Source organism: Procambarus clarkii, chromosome 25 (assembly GCF_040958095.1).
Source record: "Procambarus clarkii isolate CNS0578487 chromosome 25, FALCON_Pclarkii_2.0, whole genome shotgun sequence".
Lineage (NCBI taxonomy): Eukaryota > Metazoa > Arthropoda > Malacostraca > Decapoda > Cambaridae > Procambarus > Procambarus clarkii.
Genome location: NC_091174.1, coordinates 11,675,985 through 11,695,508, shown reverse-complemented (window position 1 = coordinate 11,695,508; position 19,524 = coordinate 11,675,985). Strand labels below are relative to the sequence as shown.

The window sequence follows — 19,524 nt, the reverse complement described above, 5'->3', positions numbered from 1 at the left end:
TATATATATATATATATATATATATATATATATATATATATATATATATATATATATATATATTAAATCTAATTTATATATAAATAAGTCTAACCACAGTTCAGGCTGAAAATGTATAGTCTTCAAGTCGTGAGGTAATCTGGCTATCGTGAGGTTATCTTGCTATCTGAGGTGATCTGGCTATCGTGAGGTGCTAGACGGCGCCCAGGATGGCAGGAATGTGAGGGAGTACGCTACATACGCCAGCACCTTCCATATGCTATTGTGCTGAGCCAATGACGCGAGAGGGCTATGAGGACACTTCGTTCTGTCTTAGTTTACACTTGAGTGTAAACTAAGTTTACACTCAAGTGTAATTAAGTTTTTAATTACAATTGAGTTTTTTCTCAATTGAAAAATTGAGTAAACTCAATTACTTAATTGAGTTTTAAATTACACTCAATTAAGTTTTCTGTCTTAGTTTACACTTGAGTGTAAACTAAGTGTTTACTCAAGTGTAGTTTACACTTGAGACAGCCTTAGTTTACACCTGAGACGGCCTTAGCTTACACTTGAGACGACCAAGTGTAAACTAAAGTGTAAACTTTCACCCGCCGTTGAGAGTCTCCACCGTCCACGCTAAAGACCCTCCATCTCCCAACAAGACTCTTGCACTGTGTTAATCACAGCAAACTACCGTCTTGCAGTGTTGACTTATGACAGGAAGACAGCGAGGCCCTCCGCCTGATGACTCGTGATGGCCGACTGTCCATTACTTACCATTAAGTCTTTTTCAACCTCTACCAGCTGACTATTACTCTCCCACCCCACGCAAGTTGCATCTCTGTCAACGCCTATACTCCTCCTACAGCATTTTCTTCCCCTGGCAATCATGCTCTTTTAAGATTGCCAAATACACACAAACTGATGGTCTTCTGATACACAACGAAGCCATAGCCAGTCGTCTGAGGTTGAGGAAGAGGGTTGAAACCCCCTGGTGACAGTCAGCGTCTCAGAAGGCTGTCATCACGGCTGTCTTCTCATTAACAAACGCCATTACTCAAATGCAAAGTGAAGGGGAGGTGGTGTGAGCCAACATGGCTTAATGGCACCTTTGGGGGGGTTAATGGGGGAGGGGATGTGCATGTGGCACCCCACAGAACACGTCGTGGGGTCGGGGTGATGGTGTGGGGGTGTTGGAGGGGTCAGAGTTGGACAGCCTCTCCTGGCCTGCACTCATTGAGATGTGGGAAGGAAGGGAAGGAGGGGGGGGGGGGGGTAATACCGCCCCAAGACTAGATGAGAGGTGGAACTAGCGAAGAAGGGGTTAAGATGATAGGTCGGAGGCGGAGGTGGTGAGAGGCGGAGGAGTGCAGGTAACGCCTTGACGAGTGCTGGTAACGCCGTGACTGAGTGCAGGTAACGCCGTGACTGAGTACAGGTAACGCCGTGACGAGTGCAGGTAACGCCGTGACGAGTGCAGGTAACGCCGTGACAAGTGCAGGTAACGCCGTGACGAGTGCAACTCACTATGCACTCTGAGGGGAAGTGTTTGAACAAATAATCCAGGTCATATCTTGTGGCTACCTGTGAAGATAATTTATGAATAATTGCAGATTACTTCTCGAGTCATTGGTATGCAAATGATGTGGTAATATAAGGAACTAATTGTGGTCTGGGGGCGAAGCACCTGGTTTGTCACGGAAGTTGTGACTTTATTGAGGATGGGTCGTGAGCATGAAGCTTGCATATGCAATGTAATGCAAAATCCAACATGATTCTTATGTATTGAAGAAGCTAAAGCCATATTTGTGCAATAAAGCCGACACGGCTTTATAAATAAAGCCTTTATGATCCGTGACGGTGTTATGCTATATTAGACCTTAATGTGTCTCAATGACTTGATTACCTTGCATTTTTTTCTCACATGAACAAAAAAATATTATTATAAAATATTGTCTTAAGCAAAACAAAGCAATATTTCGTCATTATTGTCTAGTTGTGTAGAACTCCCAGTAACAACCCATTTACCCTAACGAGGCCAGTGCTGATTGGCTAAAGGCTGCGTTAGTATTGAAGTGGTTGTAAGATAATTAGAGTTCCGATCTTTCGACGCTTTGATCGATGGCGTCATAATTGTAGAGCATTAATTGTCTAAACGGAATGCATGTAACAGGCTAGATGGGGTACCCGGCTATGCCCGGGTTGGGTTCTATGGATCTGATCGCTTTTTACCATCTCCCAACACCCATACCAGTCACCCTGCAAAGTTTGGCGAGGCTCGCCCTAAACGTCTGGTCTTCACTCTTGGACACACATCTTATTTTTAACAGATATTGACTCATGATTGTATTTTTAAGTAGTACACACACACACACACACACACACACACACACACACACACACACACACACACACACACACACACACACACACACACTCAGCCACCACCTCCCTTGGTGGTGGCTGAGTGGACAGCGCTCATTGACCTAGGGACCAGAGTTCGATCCCCCGGCACCGCCGGAAAAACAAATGGGCCGAGTTTCCTTCATCCTAATACTCCTGTTACGTAGCAGTAAATAGGTACCTGGGAGTTAGACAGCTACTACGGGCTGCTTCCTGCGGGGAGGGGAAATAGTAGTTAGTAACAGTTGATTGATTGACAGTTGAGAGGCGGGCCGAAAGAGCAGAGCTCAACCCCCGCAAGCACAACTAATTGAATACAACTAGATGAATACATTGTGTGTGTGTGTTTACTAGTTGTGTTTTTGCGGGGGTTGAGCTTTGCTCTTTCGGCCCGCCTCTCAACTGTCAATCAACTGTTTACTAACTACTTTTTTTTTTTTCCCACACCCCACACACACACCCCAGGAAGCAGCCCGTGACAGCTGACTAACTCCCAGGTACCTATTTACTGCTAGGTAACAGGGGCACTTAGGGTGAAAGAAACTTTGCCCATTTGTTTCTGCCTCGTGCGGGAATCGAACCCGCGCCACAGAATTACGAGTCCTGCGCGCTATCCACCAGGCTACGAGGCCTGTGTGTGTGTGTGTGTGTGTGTGTGTGTGTGTGTGTGTATATATATATATATATATATATATATATATATATATATATATATATATATATATATATATATATATATATATAACAACTATATTCTACCCACCTCAAGACTCCGCTCCAATATAGAAGCATCAAGAAATATGGACCAATAGGCTTTCTACAAACACTTCTATTCAATACCCATTGTTTCTGTTCTGTCTTGTGTTGATACTTTTAATACCCTATTAATATCCCCTCATGTTCTGTCTTGTGTTAATGCCACATCACTATATGCCACATCATCCCTCCCACCTCACTCAAATGTAGATATAATAGCAGAGATACGTAAGTTCTAATCAGTTGTGTATTTGTGAAGTCTTTGAAAATGTAATAAGTTTTACGAAACGCGCCCGTGTCGCGTCAGACTAGAAATAAAAATGAATTTTGGAGAAGTGATTTTTTATTTACCTCCAACAGTGAAGCGTAATGTACGAAAGATTGAGAAAATTCGTGTTAGAATTATTAATCTTACTTTTTCGGTCATATTTAATAATATATATATATATATATATATATATATATATATATATATATATATATATATATATATATATATATATATATATATATATATACATATCTTCGATTTTATACCTGCATTTGGGTGAGGTGATATGTTACAACATATATATATATATATATATATATATATATATATATATATATATATATATATATATATATATATATATATATATAAACCCAAAAATACTATTGCGCATTATCATCTTTCCCCAATCGTTTTGCTGGCTCTTCAGAGACAAGTTCAGACTCATGGCGGAGTCTCGTCCATTGTCGAATTCAATACCGTTTTGGGAGGCTTTACACCATGCTTATTCTCCCGACCATTGTAATCTTCCAGGATTATTTCTGGTAATGCTGTTATTGTGTGTGTGTTTATGGACTGGTTCTTCGGGGTATTTTATCCGTTATGGCCACAGATGCCACTTTAAAAGCTCCTTGGCATGGCGCAAGAAGCCGATTTGGTGCCCTCTGATCAGGTTTACGACCCATTATCCCGCAGAGGTCCTTGTTCGCGACCATACGACCATTAACCTCGTATGGTTAATGGTCCTGGGCACGCTCTTACAACTTTTTGACCTCCAGAACCCAGACTAGAGTAACTTAGACCTCCAGGACCCAGACAAGAGTAACTTAGACCTCCAGGAAACCCAGACAAGAGTAACTTAGACCTCCAAGACCCAGACAAGAGTAACTTAGACCTCCAGGAAACCCGGACAAGAGTAACTTAGACCTCCAGGAAACCCAGACTAGAGTAACTTAGACCTCCAGGACCCAGACAAGAGTAACTTAGACCTCCAGGAAACCCAGACAAGATTAACTTAGACCTCCAGGACCCGGACAAGAGTAACTTAGACCTCCAAGACCCAGACAAGAGTAACTTAGACCTCCAGGACCCAGACAAGAGTAACTTAGACCTTCAGGACCCAGACAAGAGTAACTTAGACCTTCAGGACCCAGACAAGAGTAACTTAGACCTCCAGGACCCAGACTAGAGTAACTTAGACCTCCAGGAGACCCAGACAAGAGTAACTTAGACCTCCAGGACCCAGACTAGAGTAACTTAGACCTTCAGGGCCCAGACAAGAGTAACTTAGACCTTCAGGACCCAGACAAGAGTAACTTAGACCTTCAGGACCCAGACAAGAGTAACTTAGACCTTCAGGACCCAGACAAGAGTAACTTAGACCTTCAGGACCCCGACTAGAGTAACTTAGACCTCCAGGACCCAGACAAGAGTAACTTAGACCTCCAGGACCCAGACTAGAGTAACTTAGACCTCCAGGACCCAGACAAGAGTAACTTAGACCTTCAGGACCCAGACAAGAGTAACTTAGACCTTCAGGACCCCGACTAGAGTAACTTAGACCTTCAGGACCCAGACAAGAGTAACTTAGACCTTCAGGACCCAGACAAGAGTAACTTAGACCTTCAGCACCCAGACAAGAGTAACTTAGACCTCCAGGACCCAGGCTAGAGTAACTTAGACCTCCAGGACCCAGGCTAGAGTAACTTAGACCTCCAGGACCTAGGCTAGAGTAACTTAGACCTCCAGGACCCAGACAAGAGTAACTTAGACCTCCAGGACCCAGGCTAGAGTAACTTAGACCTCCAGGACCCAGGCTAGAGTAACTTAGACCTCCAGGACCCAGGCTAGAGTAACTTAGACCTCCAGGACCAAGGCTAGAGTAACTTAGACCTCCAGGAGACCCAGACAAGAGTAACTTAGACCTCCAGGACCCAGACAAAAGTAACTTAGACCTCCAAGACACAGACAAGAGTAACTTAGACCTCCAAGACACAGACAAGAGTAACTTAGACCTCCAAGACACAGACAAGAGTAACTTAGACCTCCAAGACACAGACAAGAGTAACTTAGACACATCTTTACTCTGATGTCAGGAGAGAAATGCTCGGGACACACAAATAGTATTAAAGAAGAATCTGCTGCCGCTCATCGACTTCACCCTGCCACTTGGGCTGGACGGTAGAGCGACGGTCTCACTTCATGCAGGTCGGCGTTCAATCCCCGATCGTCCAAATGGCTAGGCACCGCTCCTTTCCACCCCCCGTCCCATCCCAAAATCATTATCCTGACCCCTCCTTCCAAGTGCTATATTTTCGTAATGGCTTGGCGTTTTCCCCCTGATAAGGAAGGTCTGTTGAACTGGATTTATATAGACTGACGATCGCCAGAGGAGGATAAAGAACAGATAAAGCTGTTTAACTCTATCTAAACCGCCAAACTTTCTCCCTTTCTCAGTGGCAAAGACCCTCAGTAGGATATCACTGTAGTTACTGTCACTGTTCATCTCAGTTTAGTATCGGGGAGTAGGGGAGGTGGGGGGGGGGGGAGGACAAGAAAAACAAGAAAACAAACTTTCTTGTTTTCTAAACAAGAAAGTTTGTGTTGCTGCATCAGGGTGTTCCAGGACTTGTCACTGCTGCTGCTGCGTTTTGCTTGCGAGAGGAAGACACAGTTTCAAGTGTACATATAATAGAGCCCGGTAGGTTTGGGAATCTGTACACCAGTTGATTGAGGGTTGAGAGGCGGGACCAAAGAGCCAGAGCTCAACCCCCTGCAAGCACAATTTGGTGAGTACACACACACACACACACACACACACACACACACACAGGGAGTGTGTGTTTTGGGAGTTGATATCACGCCAGACCTGTCTCCTGCAGCACATATCAAGAGGATAACATCAGCGGCATATGCCAGGCTGGCCAACATACGAACGGCATTCAGAAATTTATGTAAAGAATCATTCAGAACTTTGTATACCACATATGTCAGGCCAATCCTGGAATATGCAGCCCCAGCATGGAGTCCATATCTAGTCAAGGATAAGACTAAACTGGAAAATCTTCAAAGATTTGCCACCAGACTAGTACCCGAGCTGAGAGGTATGAGCTACGAGGGGAGACTACGGGAATTAAATCTCACTTCGCTGGAAGACAGAAGAGGAAGGGGGGACATGATCACCACATTCAAGATTCTCAAGGGAATTGATAGGGTAGATAAAGACAGGCTATTTAACACAAGGGCCACACGCACTAGGGGACACAGGTGGAAACTGAGCGCCCAAATGAGCCACAGAGATATTAGATAACTTTTTTAGTGTCAGAGTGGTTGACAAATGGAATGCATTAGGAAGTGATGTGGTGGAGGCTGACTCCATACACAGTTTCAAGTGTAGATATGATAGAGCCCAATAGGCTCAGGAATCTGTACACCTGTTGATTGACGGTTGAGAGGCGGGACCAAAGAGCCAGAGCTCAACGCCCGCAAGCACAACTAGGTGAGTACAACTAGGTGAGTACACACACACACACACACACACACACACACACACACACACACACACACACACACACACACACACACACATACACACACCACACACACACAACACGACACACACATACCACACACCCAACACTACACACACATACCACACACCCAACACTACACACACACACACACACACACACACACACACACACACAACACGACACACACACACCACACACACAACACTACACACACACACACTACACACACACAACACGACACACACACACACACACAACACGACACACACACACCACACAACACTACACACACACACACACACACACACACTACACACACACACACACTACACACACACAACACGACACACACACACACACACACACACACACACACACACACACACACACACACACACACACACACACACACACACACACACACCACACACACACAACACGACACACACACACCACACAACACTACACACACACACACACACACACACACCACACAACACTACACACACCACACAACACTACACACACACACACACACACACACCACACAACACTACACACACCACACAACACTACACACACCACACAACACTACACACACACACACACACACACACACACACTACACACACACAACACGACACACACAATAATAATAAATATTATTATAAATAATAAGAAAGAAGATAATAAGAAATAAATAAAAGAAGAAAATAAACTCTTAAAAATAGCTTTGGAAGAAGTTAAAGTAAATTTAAACATAAATGACTACAATAGGTTAGGCAAGGAAATTCAACAGGAGAAACAGCTTTTGTCAGCACAGATGGAGGAAGTTACACAGGGAATAGAACAGTGCAAGAAAGATATGCAACTCACTTATGCACAAGTGGCCAAGGAGAAGGAAAAAATAGAAGAAGCAGTAAAAGAAGTCAAACACTGCAGCAACCAAGATAAAACAAACATTAGGCTGGAAGTGAGAAAAGAATTGGCATCTAACCCGAAGTTGGTGCAAAACACAGTTGATCGGAGTAAGTCCCTGATCATTTTTGGCTGCAAAGAAAAGGCGATAACATCTAGGTCAGAAAGAGCTGTAGAAGAAGCTAAAGTAGTAGATAAAATTGTTGGCCTCGTGGAAGGTCTTACAAACAGAGAGAATGTGTGCGACTACAGGAGAATAGGCAGGTACGTAAAAGGGAAAGATCGACCTTTGAGGATCACCCTAAACGGTGCCAAACAGATGGAAGAAGTACTAAGGAATGCTAGAAAATTGCAAAGGGATGAGGATGGGAAAGGGTGGTCGTTAAGACGAGATCTTTCAAAAGAAGATAGAGAGAAGCTGAAACTGAACCTCGCCGAGGCAAAACATTTAAATGAGAGCAGGAATTAAGAAGAAATAAATTCTTTTTTCTACAAAGTGATAGGGGTAGGCAAACCAGTAAAGTGGTACATAAAGGCAAACCAACAAAATCAATAGAGAGAGGGGGAGTGAAGAATAAGGAGAGGGGGAACAAGTTCCTGAAGATTGCATACACCAACATAGATGGAGTGAGATCGAAGATACTGGAGTTAAGTGATGTAATACAGCTGCAGACACCAGACATTGTTGCACTCACGGAGACAAAACTTGAAGATGTAATTTTAAATGAGGTCATATTCCCAAGGGGCTACTCAATTTGGAGACGGGACAGAAAAATTAGGAAAGGCGGTGGCGTTGCTGTGCTGGTAAAAGAACACCTAAAGGTGAAGGAAATAATGACTGCCAATCCACAAGAAGTTGACATAATAGCACTAGAGATCTGCTATGAGGATGATAAACTAATGATGATAAATGCATATAGTCCACCGCCAAGCAGCACATGGTCAAAGGAGGAGCTAGATAGTAAACGTGAAGGTCTTATAACAATAATGAGAGAGATTATAGCGAGAGCGGATAACGATAGATCACGACTGTTGATAGTCGGTGACTTCAACTTGAAATCCATAGACTGGGAAGCATATGAAGCTAAAACAGAAGATTTTTGGACCTGTAAATTTGTAGACCTCATCCTGGAAACATTCTTGTATCAACATGTTAAACAAGCTACGAGGATGAGGGAAGGGGACGTTCCCTCCATGCTAGATTTGATATTTACCAGGAAGGAGGAAGAGATATTTGACATTCAGTACCTTCCTCCCTTGGGTAAAAGTGACCATGTCTTTTTGGGAATAAAGTATGCAATGCGTTATAAGCTGGAAGAAAATAAGGAGGTTGAAGCAGTTGAAAAACCAGACTTCAGGAGAGGACATTATGGTGACCTTAGAAATTTTTTTAGTGAGTATAATTGGACAGACTTGATGCTAGGCAAGGAAGTGAATGAGATGTATGGCAAGTTTTGTGAAATATATGATAAAGGCACAAAAAAATTTATACCAAAACAGAGATGCAGAACTAGGAAACAGGATTGGTTCAATAGAAATTGCGAGAGGGCTAGAGACCGAAAGACACAAAAATGGAATCAATACAGGAAGAGGCCGAACCCCCAAACATACCAGCGATACAAAGATGCGAGAAACAACTACACGGCAGTGAGGAGAGAGGCAGAAAGAAATTTTGAAAAAGGGATTGCGGACAAATGTAAAACAGAACCAGGTCTATTCTATAAATTCATAAACAACAAATTGCAGGTAAAGGATAATATTCAGAGGTTGAAAATGGGAAATAGATTCACGGAAGATGAAAAGGAAATGTGTGAAACACTAAACGAAAAGTTCCAAAGTGTGTTTGTACAAAATGAAATCTTTAGGGAACCAGATACAATAAGAATTCCAGAGAACAACATAGAACACATAGAGGTGTCTAGAGACGAAGTGGAAAAAATGCTCAAGGAGCTCGGTAAGAACAAAGCAGCTGGCCCAGATGGCGTTTCACCATGGGTTCTGAGAGAATGTGCATCTGAGCTCAGCATTCCACTTCACCTGATCTTTCAGGCATCCCTGTGTACAGGAATCGTAGCAGACGGGTGGAAACAGGCTAACATAGTTCCAATCTACAAAAGTGGCAGCAGGGAAGACCCCCTCAATTATAGACCTGTATCATTGACAAGTGCAATAGGGAAAGTATTGGAAAAACTAATCAAAACTAAATGGGTAGAACACCTAGAGAGAAATGATATAATATCAGACAGACAGTATGGTTTTCGATCTGGAAGATCCTGTGTATCGAATTTACTCAGTTTCTATGATCGAGCCACAGAGATATTACAGGAAAGAGATGGTTGGGTTGACTGCATCTATCTGGACCTAAAAAAGGCTTTCGACAGAGTTCCACATAAGAGGTTGTTCTGGAAACTGGAAAATATTGGAGGGGTGACAGGTAAGCTTCTATCATGGATGAAAAATTTTCTGACTGATAGAAAAATGAGGGCAGTAATCAGAGGCAATGTATCAGAATGGAGAAATGTCACAAGTGGAGTACCACAGGGTTCAGTTCTTGCACCAGTGATGTTTATTGTGTACATAAATGATCTACCAGTTGGTATACAGAATTATATGAACATGTTTGCTGATGATGCTAAGATAATAGGAAGGATAAGAAATTTAGATGACTGTCATGCCCTTCAAGAAGACCTGGACAAAATAAGTATATGGAGCACCACTTGGCAAATGGAATTTAATGTTAATAAATGTCATGTTATGGAATGTGGAATAGGAGAACATAGACCCCACACAACCTATATATTATGTGAGAAATCTTTAAAGAATTCTGATAAAGAAAGAGATCTAGGAGTGGTTCTAGATAGAAAACTATCACCTGAGGACCACATAAAGAATATTGTGCAAGGAGCCTATGCTATGCTTTCTAACTTCAGAATTGCATTTAAATACATGGATGGCGATATACTAAAGAAATTGTTCATGACTTTTGTTAGGCCAAAGCTAGAATATGCAGCTGTTGTGTGGTGCCCATATCTTAAGAAGCACATCAACAAACTGGAAAAGGTGCAAAGACATGCTACTAAGTGGCTCCCAGAACTGAAGGGCAAGAGCTACGAGGAGAGGTTAGAAGCATTAAATATGCCAAAACTAGAAGACAGAAGAAAAAGAGGTGATATGATCACTACATACAAAATAGTTACAGGAATTGATAAAATCGACAGGGAAGACTTCCTGAGACCTGGAATTTCAAGAACAAGAGGTCATAGATTTAAACTAGCTAAACACAGATGCCGAAGAAATATAAGAAAATTCACCTTCGCAAATAGAGTGGTAGACGGTTGGAACAAGTTAAGTGAGAAGGTGGTGGAGGCCAAGACCGTCAGTAGTTTCAAAGCGTTATATGACAAAGAGTGCTGGGAAGACGGGACACCACGAGCGTAGCTCTCATCCTGTAACTACACTTAGGTAATTACACTTAGGTAATTACACACACCACACAACACTACACACACACACACACACACACCACACAACACTACACACACACACACACAACACGACACACACACACACACACACACACACACACACACACACACACACACACACACACACACACACACACACACACACACACCACACACACACAACACGACACACACACCACACAACACTACACACACACACACACACACACCACACAACACTACACACACCACACAACACTACACACACACACACACACACACACCACACACACACAACACGACACACACACACCACACAACACTACACACACACACACACACACCACACAACACTGCACACACACACACACACACACCACACAACACTACACACACCACACAACACTACACACACCTGCCAACACCACAAGAACCAATTATGAAGTGATCAAGTCCCAGCAAGGGAGCGTCCACCACACCACACCACCATACCCGACGCCTCACACGGGGGCACCATACACAAAGGAGGACAGTCACAGGCATGTTGTATATGTCCTAACGAAGGAGGGGTCTCTTCCCCGGGCCTCGATATATGGCGTCCAGTCGTCTCTGACACGCAGCACATCGACCCAAGTTCCTCCTGACAAGGAGGTAATAGTTCACACAATGCAAGATGAGGAGGGGGGGGGGGGTGGGGGGGGGGGTGGGGAGGAGGGGGGGGGAAGAGGAGGGGGAAGAGACATCAGTCCTCGAGTTGCATTGTCTCTCTGGGAAAGATGATAATCACTAGTATTGTTTGCTTGCAATGGGGGGAAAAAAGCCATACGAGTTAGTCCTGAATCGGTCCGTATTCATTTTTTATTCGCTCCACCCTCCACCCTCCCCCTCCCCCTCCTCTCTCTGTCTCTCTCTCTCTCTCTCTCTCTCTCTCTCTCTCTCTCTCTCTCTCTCTCTCTCTCTCTCTCTCTCTCTCTCTCTCTCTCTCTCTCTCTCTCTGTCTCTCTCTCTCTCTGTCTCTCTCTCTCTCTCTCTCTCTCTCTCTCTCTCTCTCTCTCTCTCTCTCTCTCTCTCTCTCTCTCTCTCTCTCTCTCTCTCTCTCTTTCTCTCTCTGTCTCTCTCTCTCTCTCTCTCTCTCTCTCTCTCTCTCTCTCTCTCTCTCTCTCTCTCTCTCTCTCTCTCTCTCTCTCTCTCTCTCTCTCTCTCTCTCTCTCTCTCCAACGTCCCACACCTGCCTCGCCTCGTCTACACCTGCCTCACCTCGTCCACACCTGCCTCACCTCGTCCACACCTGCCTCACCTCGTCCACACCTGCCTCACCTCCCCCACACCTGCCTCACCTCCCCCACGCCTGCCTCACCTCCCCCACACCTGCCTCACCTCCCCCACGCCTGCCTCACCTCCCCCACACCTGCCTCACCTCGCCCACACCTGTCTCACCTCGCCCACACCTGCCTCACCTCGCCCACACCTGCCTCACCTCGCCCACGCCTGCCTCACCTCGTCCACTCAGCTGTGCAAGACGTCACTGACTCGCCTCTAGGAGAGTCTCCTCATCTGCTCTTGCCAAATTGCTTCTGTTCCTCCTTCGGAGGTTTCAATTTCTCTTAAAGAGTGGCGAACCCTCCAGAATATTCCTGAAGGAATTTCGGCACTACCTCCTGTTGTGAAACTGTTTAGAAAAAAGGCTTTTCGAGTTCTCAAAGGCTCTTGCCTTTCTTCCATACGGTGGTTGAGAGCTCCGCCCCTGGGATTGAAACGAGGTTACGACATCCAATTCCGGTCGTTCCAGGAGTTCCAGGAGGTTCTGGAACAGCCTGCAAGATCATCTTCGACTACAGCGACCTTTTCTGTAAGATTCGAGCCCTGTCCTTGACCATAAGATTTCAGGACCGTCCTTTTCTGTAAGATTATAGCCTAATATAATTTTTTATATTTTTTTTTTAATTTTTCACACAGGAACAGATGACTTGTTGATTCCTGTTATCAGACTGAGAGCTTTCGCTTCCTATAGGTCGTGGTAAGAGTTATCCTCTAGTTTCCCTGGAATACGACCTGCCAATCCTTTAACAACCAGGTACCCAATCATTGCTGGGTGAACAGCGTCGTACAGGTAAGGATTGGCGCCCAGTCAATCCTCCCCGGCCAGGATATGAACCGTTTTCTGACAGGCTAGTTCCATCCACACGTGTAGAACTAGCCCTCCACCAGTCTCCAACCAGTCTTCAACCAGCCCTCCACCATCCTTCAACCAGTCTCCAACCAGTCTTCAACCAGTCTTCAACCAGTCTCCAACCAGTCTTCAACCAGTCTTCAACCAGTCTCCAACCAGCCCTCTACCATCCTTCAACCAGTCTTCAACCAGCCCTCCACCATCCTTCAACCAGTCTCCAACCAGTCTTCAACCAGCCCTCCACCATCCTTCAACCAGTCTCCAACCAGTCTTCAACCAGTCTTCAACCAGTCTCCAACCAGTCTTCAACCAGTCTTCAACCAATCTTCAACCAGCCCTCTACCATCCTTCAACCAGTCTTCAACCAGCCCTCCACCATCCTTCAACCAGTCTCCAACCAGTCTTCAACCAGCCCTCCACCATCCTTCAACCAGTCTCCAACCAGTCTTCAACCAGTCTTCAACCAGTCTCCAACCAGTCTTCAACCAGTCTTCAACCAGTCTCCAACCAGTCTTCAACCAGTCTCCAACCAGTCTCCAACCAGTCTTCAACCAGTCTTCAACCAGCCCTCCACCATCCTTCAACCAGTCTCCAACCAGTCTTCAACCAGTCTTCAACCAGTCTCCAACCAGTCTTCAACCAGTCTTCAACCAGTCTCCAACCAGTCTTCAACCAGTCTTCAACCAGTCTCCAACCAGTCTTCAACCAGCCCTCTACCAGCACTCGCTCCGCCGTAAATATACTTTCCCCTAACATTATTCAGTTAGCTTCCTGTTGGAGTTCCCTGATTGGCTGGATAATTTTGGTCGCGCGTGATTGGTTAACTGTCTTCCTACTCGAAAATACTGGTTACGCCTTTATTTTGTAATGGGGAGGGGGGGGGTATATGCAACGAATATACGAATATATATTATACGAATATATATTATACGAATATAAGAATCAAGGAAACTGCAGTTAGCCTATAGGCCTATACGAGGCAGCTGCTGTTTATAGGCAGACAGCCTCATTCATTACATGTGTCTAACCTGCGCTTGAAACAATCGAGTAACTCCGTCTGTTACCCGGTAATTTGTTCCATATATTCAAAGACCCCTATTTCCAAACTAGTATTTACCCAGGTCTTTCTTGAATGAACATTGTAGTATATATATATATATATATATATATATATATATATATATATATATATATATATATATATATGTTTATGCAAGGGCGGAATTAGGTTTGTGACGCTCATTTCTGACAGAATTGGGCTTTGAAGAGTCCTAAAAAGTCTATACATATATGCATATATAGCCTACATGTATAAAAAAAATGTTTATATACACAAGTACAAGAATAAGGTAAACCGTAGCAGGGTTATGAGAGATATACCTCCTATGTATACCCACGTAAACCTGAAAGAATCCAGCGAGCCCTCTATAAGCATTCTTTCATTCATACATATTCATGATAGAGCCCAGTAGGCTCAGGAACCTGTACACCAGTTGATTGACAGTTGAGAGGCGGGACCAAAGAGCCAGAGCTCAACCCCCGCAAGCCACAAATAGGTTGAAGACACAAGTTGTGTCAAATGTCTGGAGACAGCGAATGTGTAAATAACTCTTACACTCTTTAACCCCTTGAACTATATGTTTAACACATCTCTAACCCTGTCCATGGAGGACAGAAGAAAATGTATATATGCTGGTTAGCATTGTAAATGTGTGGCCACGTTTGTGGTAAAAAAAAAACTCTTACTGTTGACCGTTTTATTTACAATATATTATGGTACGGGTGTTTGTATATATTGTTAGAGGTGTTGGTATTTATATATGGTACCTTATACCCCCCTCGTGACACGCAGCTGCCACCTTGGGTAGGTTGTTGGGCTCTAAACCTTTAACTTGTGTAGAACACAAGGTTTTGTGTTGACTGATTTTGTTCTCCACGTTTAACCCGACCTTTCCTGACTTCTATTTCGTTTCACCCCACCTCCCGTCTCTCTCTGTCTCCCTCCCTCTCCCTCTCTCTCTCTCTCCCTCTCTCTCCCTCTCTCTCCCTCTCCCTCTCCCTCTCTCCCTCTCTCTCCCTCTCTCTCCCTCCCTCCCTCTCCCTCCCTCTCCCTCCCTCCCTCTCCCTCCCTCCCTCTCCCTCCCTCCCTCTCCCTCCCTCTCCCTCCCTCTCTCTCCCTCCCTCCCTCTCCCTCTCCCTCTCTCTCCCTCTCCCTCTCTCTCCCTCTCCCTCCTTCTCCCTCTCTCTCCCTCTCCCTCTCCCTGTCTCTCCCTCTCCCTCTCCCCGTCTTCCTCCCTCCCTCTCTCCCTCCCACGAATGTTGATCTTGGGGTGCAATGTCGCTGGTGAGAAAGGTAAGCAACCCATCCATCACAACCGTCCAAGCTCATGTCGTCACCCTGGCCGTCAACTGTGTTGATTTATCTCAGCGCCACAATCACAGCAGCATTATCTCAGCGCCACAATCACAGCAGCATTATCTCAACTGAACAATCACAGTGACAAAGGACAATCACAGCATCACAATCTGAAGAGCGAAATGGTTCACGTTGATGAATTCAGATCAGACGGCTGTCTCTTAACACAGATGTCATGACTCAGAAAATGTTAAATAACATTAAACTAAGTGAGAGCTTTTATGCAACATTTGATCAAGGTTGTATAGACATAACAGCATTTACACATAACGTTATCTCCTGCTAGTGTGTAAAGCCTTGGAATAACTAAACGATTTACCATAAGAGGCGGATCCCATTTGCCGAAGTTCGACCCAACAGATACAAGTAGGTGAGTGCAGTTGTACACGCGAAGAGGCAGTTAAGAAACTATAACAACCAAACACAGGACAAAAGAGTTTGCCATGTTAAACCGGCCCACTTTCTCTCGAAGCATAGAGGAACGTCAAGATTGTGGTGGTGTAATGTGTGGTAATTCGTCGGATTTTTAACGGATTGGTCGATTCCATTGTATTAGGAAAAGGGGAGGAGGTTAACAGCCTGTCCTCTCGCATAGCACATCGCATTTTGACCGTAACCCCCCCCCCCCGTCAAAATAAGCTGTACAAAGAATCACAGCAGCTCGCAAAATTGACGTGATGTTCGGTTTTTTATTCGTGGGTCGTCAGTTAGGTTAGGTTCGGGTAATTTAGTTCATCATTTTAGTGACGCTGTGAACGCTGGAGAAGACGGGCTGTGGTACAGTCAGGAGAGTATATAGTCTCCTGTTGTATTGTGCTGTTGTTGTTGTAGTCTGCTGCTGTATTGTGTTGTTGTTGTTGTTGTTGTAGTCTGCTGCTGTATTGTGCTGTTGTTGTTGTAGTCTCCTGTTGTATTGTGTTGTTGTTGTTGTTGTAGTCTCCTGATGTATTGTGCTGTTGTTGCTGTAGTCTCCTGTTGTATTGTGTTGTTGTTGTTGTTGTAGTCTCCTGTTGTATTGTGTTGTTGTTGTTGTTGTAGTCTCCTGATGTATTGTGCTGTTGTTGTTGTAGTCTCCTGTTGTATTGTGTTGTTGTTGTTGTTGTAGTCTCCTGTTGTATTGTGTTGTTGTTGTTGTTGTAGTCTCCTGATGTATTGTGTTGTTGTTGTTGTTGTTGTTGTTGTAGTCTCCTGCTGTATTGTGCTGTTGTTGTTGTAGTCTCCTGTTGTATTGTGCTGTTGTTGTTGTAGTCTCCTGCTGTATTGTGCTGTTGTTGTTGTAGTCTCCTGTTGTATTGTGCTGTTGTTGTTGTTGTCTCCTGCTGTATTGTGTTGTTGTTGTTGTTGTAGTCTCCTGATGTATTGTGTTGTTGTTGTTGTTGTTGTCTCCTGCTGTATTGTGCTGTTGTTGTTGTTGTCTCCTGCTGTATTGTGCTGTTGTTGTTGTAGTCTCCTGTTGTATTGTGTTGTTGTTGTTGTTGTCTCCTGCTGTATTGTGTTGTTGTTGTTGTTGTAGTCTCCTGTTGTATTGTGTTGTTGTTGTTGTTGTAGTCTCCTGATGTATTGTGTTGTTGTTGTTGTTGTTGTTGTTGTAGTCTCCTGCTGTATTGTGCTGTTGTTGTTGTAGTCTCCTGTTGTATTGTGCTGTTGTTGTTGTTGTTGTAGTCTCCTGTTGTATTGTGCTGTTGTTGTTGTAGTCTCCTGTTGTATTGTGTTGTTGTTGTTGTAGTCTCCTGTTGTATTGTGTTGTTGTTGTTGTTGTCTCCTGCTGTATTGTGTTGTTGTTGTTGTAGTCTCCTGTTGTATTGTGTTGTTGTTGTTGTTGTAGTCTCCTGATGTATTGTGTTGTTGTTGTTGTTGTTGTTGTTGTAGTCTCCTGCTGTATTGTGCTGTTGTTGTTGTAGTCTCCTGTTGTATTGTGCTGTTGTTGTTGTTGTTGTTGTCTCCTGCTGTATTGTGCTGTTGTTGTTGTTGTTGTAGTCTCCTGTTGTATTGTGCTGTTGTTGTTGTTGTTGTAGTCTCCTGTTGTATTGTGCTGTTGTTGTTGTTGTTGTAGTCTCCTGTTGTATTGTGCTGTTGTTGTTGTTGTTGTAGTCTCCTGTTGTATTGTGCTGTTGTTGTTGTTGTTGTTGTTGTCTCCTGCTGTATTGTGCTGTTGTTGTTGTAGTCTCCTGTTGTATTGTGCTGTTGTTGTTGTTGTAGTCTCCTGTTGTATTGTGCTGTTGTTGTTGTTGTTGTAGTCTCCTGCTGTATTGTGCTGTTGTTGTTGTTGTTGTAGTCTCCTGTTGTATTGTGCTGTTGTTGTTGTTGTTGTTGTCTCCTGCTGTATTGTGCTGTTGTTGTTGTAGTCTCCTGTTGTATTGTGCTGTTGTTGTTGTTGTAGTCTCCTGCTGTATTGTGCTGTTGTTGTTGTTGTTGTAGTCTCCTGTTGTATTGTGTTGTTGTTGTTGTAGTCTCCTGTTGTATTGTGCTGTTGTTGTTGTAGTCTCCTGTTGTATTGTGCTGTTGTTGTTGTAGTCTCCTGTTGTATTGTGCTGTTGTTGTTGTAGTCTCCTGCTGTATTGTGCTGTTGTTGTTGTTGTTGTAGTCTCCTGCTGTATTGTGCTGTTGTTGTTGTAGTCTCCTGTTGTATTGTGTTGTTGTTGTTGTAGTCTCCTGCTGTATTGTGCTGTTGTTGTTGTAGTCTCCTGTTGTATTGTGCTGTTGTTGTTGTTGTTGTAGTCTCCTGTTGTATTGTGCTGTTGTTGTTGTTGTTGTAGTCTCCTGTTGTATTGTGCTGTTGTTGTTGTTGTATTCTGTTGTACTGTGCTGTTGTTGTTGTTGTTGTAGTCTCCTGTTGTATTGTGCTGTTGTTGTTGTTGTTGTAGTCTCCTGTTGTATTGTGCTGTTGTTGTTGTTGTTGTAGTCTCCTGTTGTATTGTGCTGTTGTTGTTGTTGTATTCTGTTGTACTGTGCTGTTGTTGTTGTTGTTGTAGTCTCCTGTTGTACTGTGCTGTTGTTGTTGTTGTTGTAGTCTCCTGCTGTATTGTGCTGTTGTTGTTGTTGTTGTAGTCTCCTGCTGTATTGTGCTGTTGTTGTTGTAGTCTCCTGTTGTATTGTGCTGTTGTTGTTGTAGTCTCCTGTTGTATTGTGTTATTGTTGTTGTATTGTCTCCTGTAGTCCCTGTCGTGCTTATTTTCCAGTTTCCTCCCACCAGGAGCAACGCCTCGATATCATCCACTCCAAAAATTGTCGTTATCATTTACAATTTTACCGAAAAAATCATTTTTTTGTAACCATTGTCGATCAGGTATGATGACAAGATCTAGTTTACCACCTCCACAACAGCCCAATAATCGTGAGAAAAGACGGAGCTTCGTTCAGGAAAATATGACAGAATTAAGTTATTTTTAAGTTATTTACTTCAATTTTCTGCGAAAACTCGGATAAATTCTTAACCTCGGACTGCATTCGATACCGCAGCAATCCCATCAATTTCGGTCTCACTTTGCAGCTACCTTGCGGTCAGAAACGTGCTTCCTTCCCCGGTGAGAAAGCACGGGTCTGTGTCACACAGCCCCCAGGGTCTCTGTCACACAGCCCCTAGGGTCTGTGTCACAGCCCCTAGGGTCTGT

At 44.0% G+C, this 19,524-nt stretch overlaps 2 protein-coding genes across 2 annotated transcripts in view; one reads left to right on the top strand and one right to left on the bottom strand.

The window, feature by feature from the left end:
- The window catches only part of LOC138368371 (microtubule-associated protein 6-like), a 21,218-nt gene extending 6,968 nt beyond the window's left edge, over nt 1-14,250 (top strand). The window contains exons 2-3 of the mRNA XM_069330899.1: nt 13,284-13,344; nt 13,536-14,250. Of these exons, the coding sequence (XP_069187000.1) occupies nt 13,284-13,344; nt 13,536-14,250 (776 nt within the window). The remainder of the gene's footprint in view (nt 1-13,283; nt 13,345-13,535) is intronic.
- Nucleotides 14,251-16,653: 2,403 nt separating this feature from the next.
- Nucleotides 16,654-19,151, bottom strand: LOC138368370 (GATA zinc finger domain-containing protein 14-like). The gene is made up of 2 exons (XM_069330898.1): nt 17,791-19,151; nt 16,654-17,398 (listed from the first exon to the last, which is right to left on the bottom strand). The coding sequence occupies exons 1-2, from the start codon at nt 19,149-19,151 to the stop codon at nt 16,654-16,656; spliced, it is 2,106 nt and encodes a 701-aa protein (XP_069186999.1).
- Nucleotides 19,152-19,524: the final 373 nt, after the last annotated feature.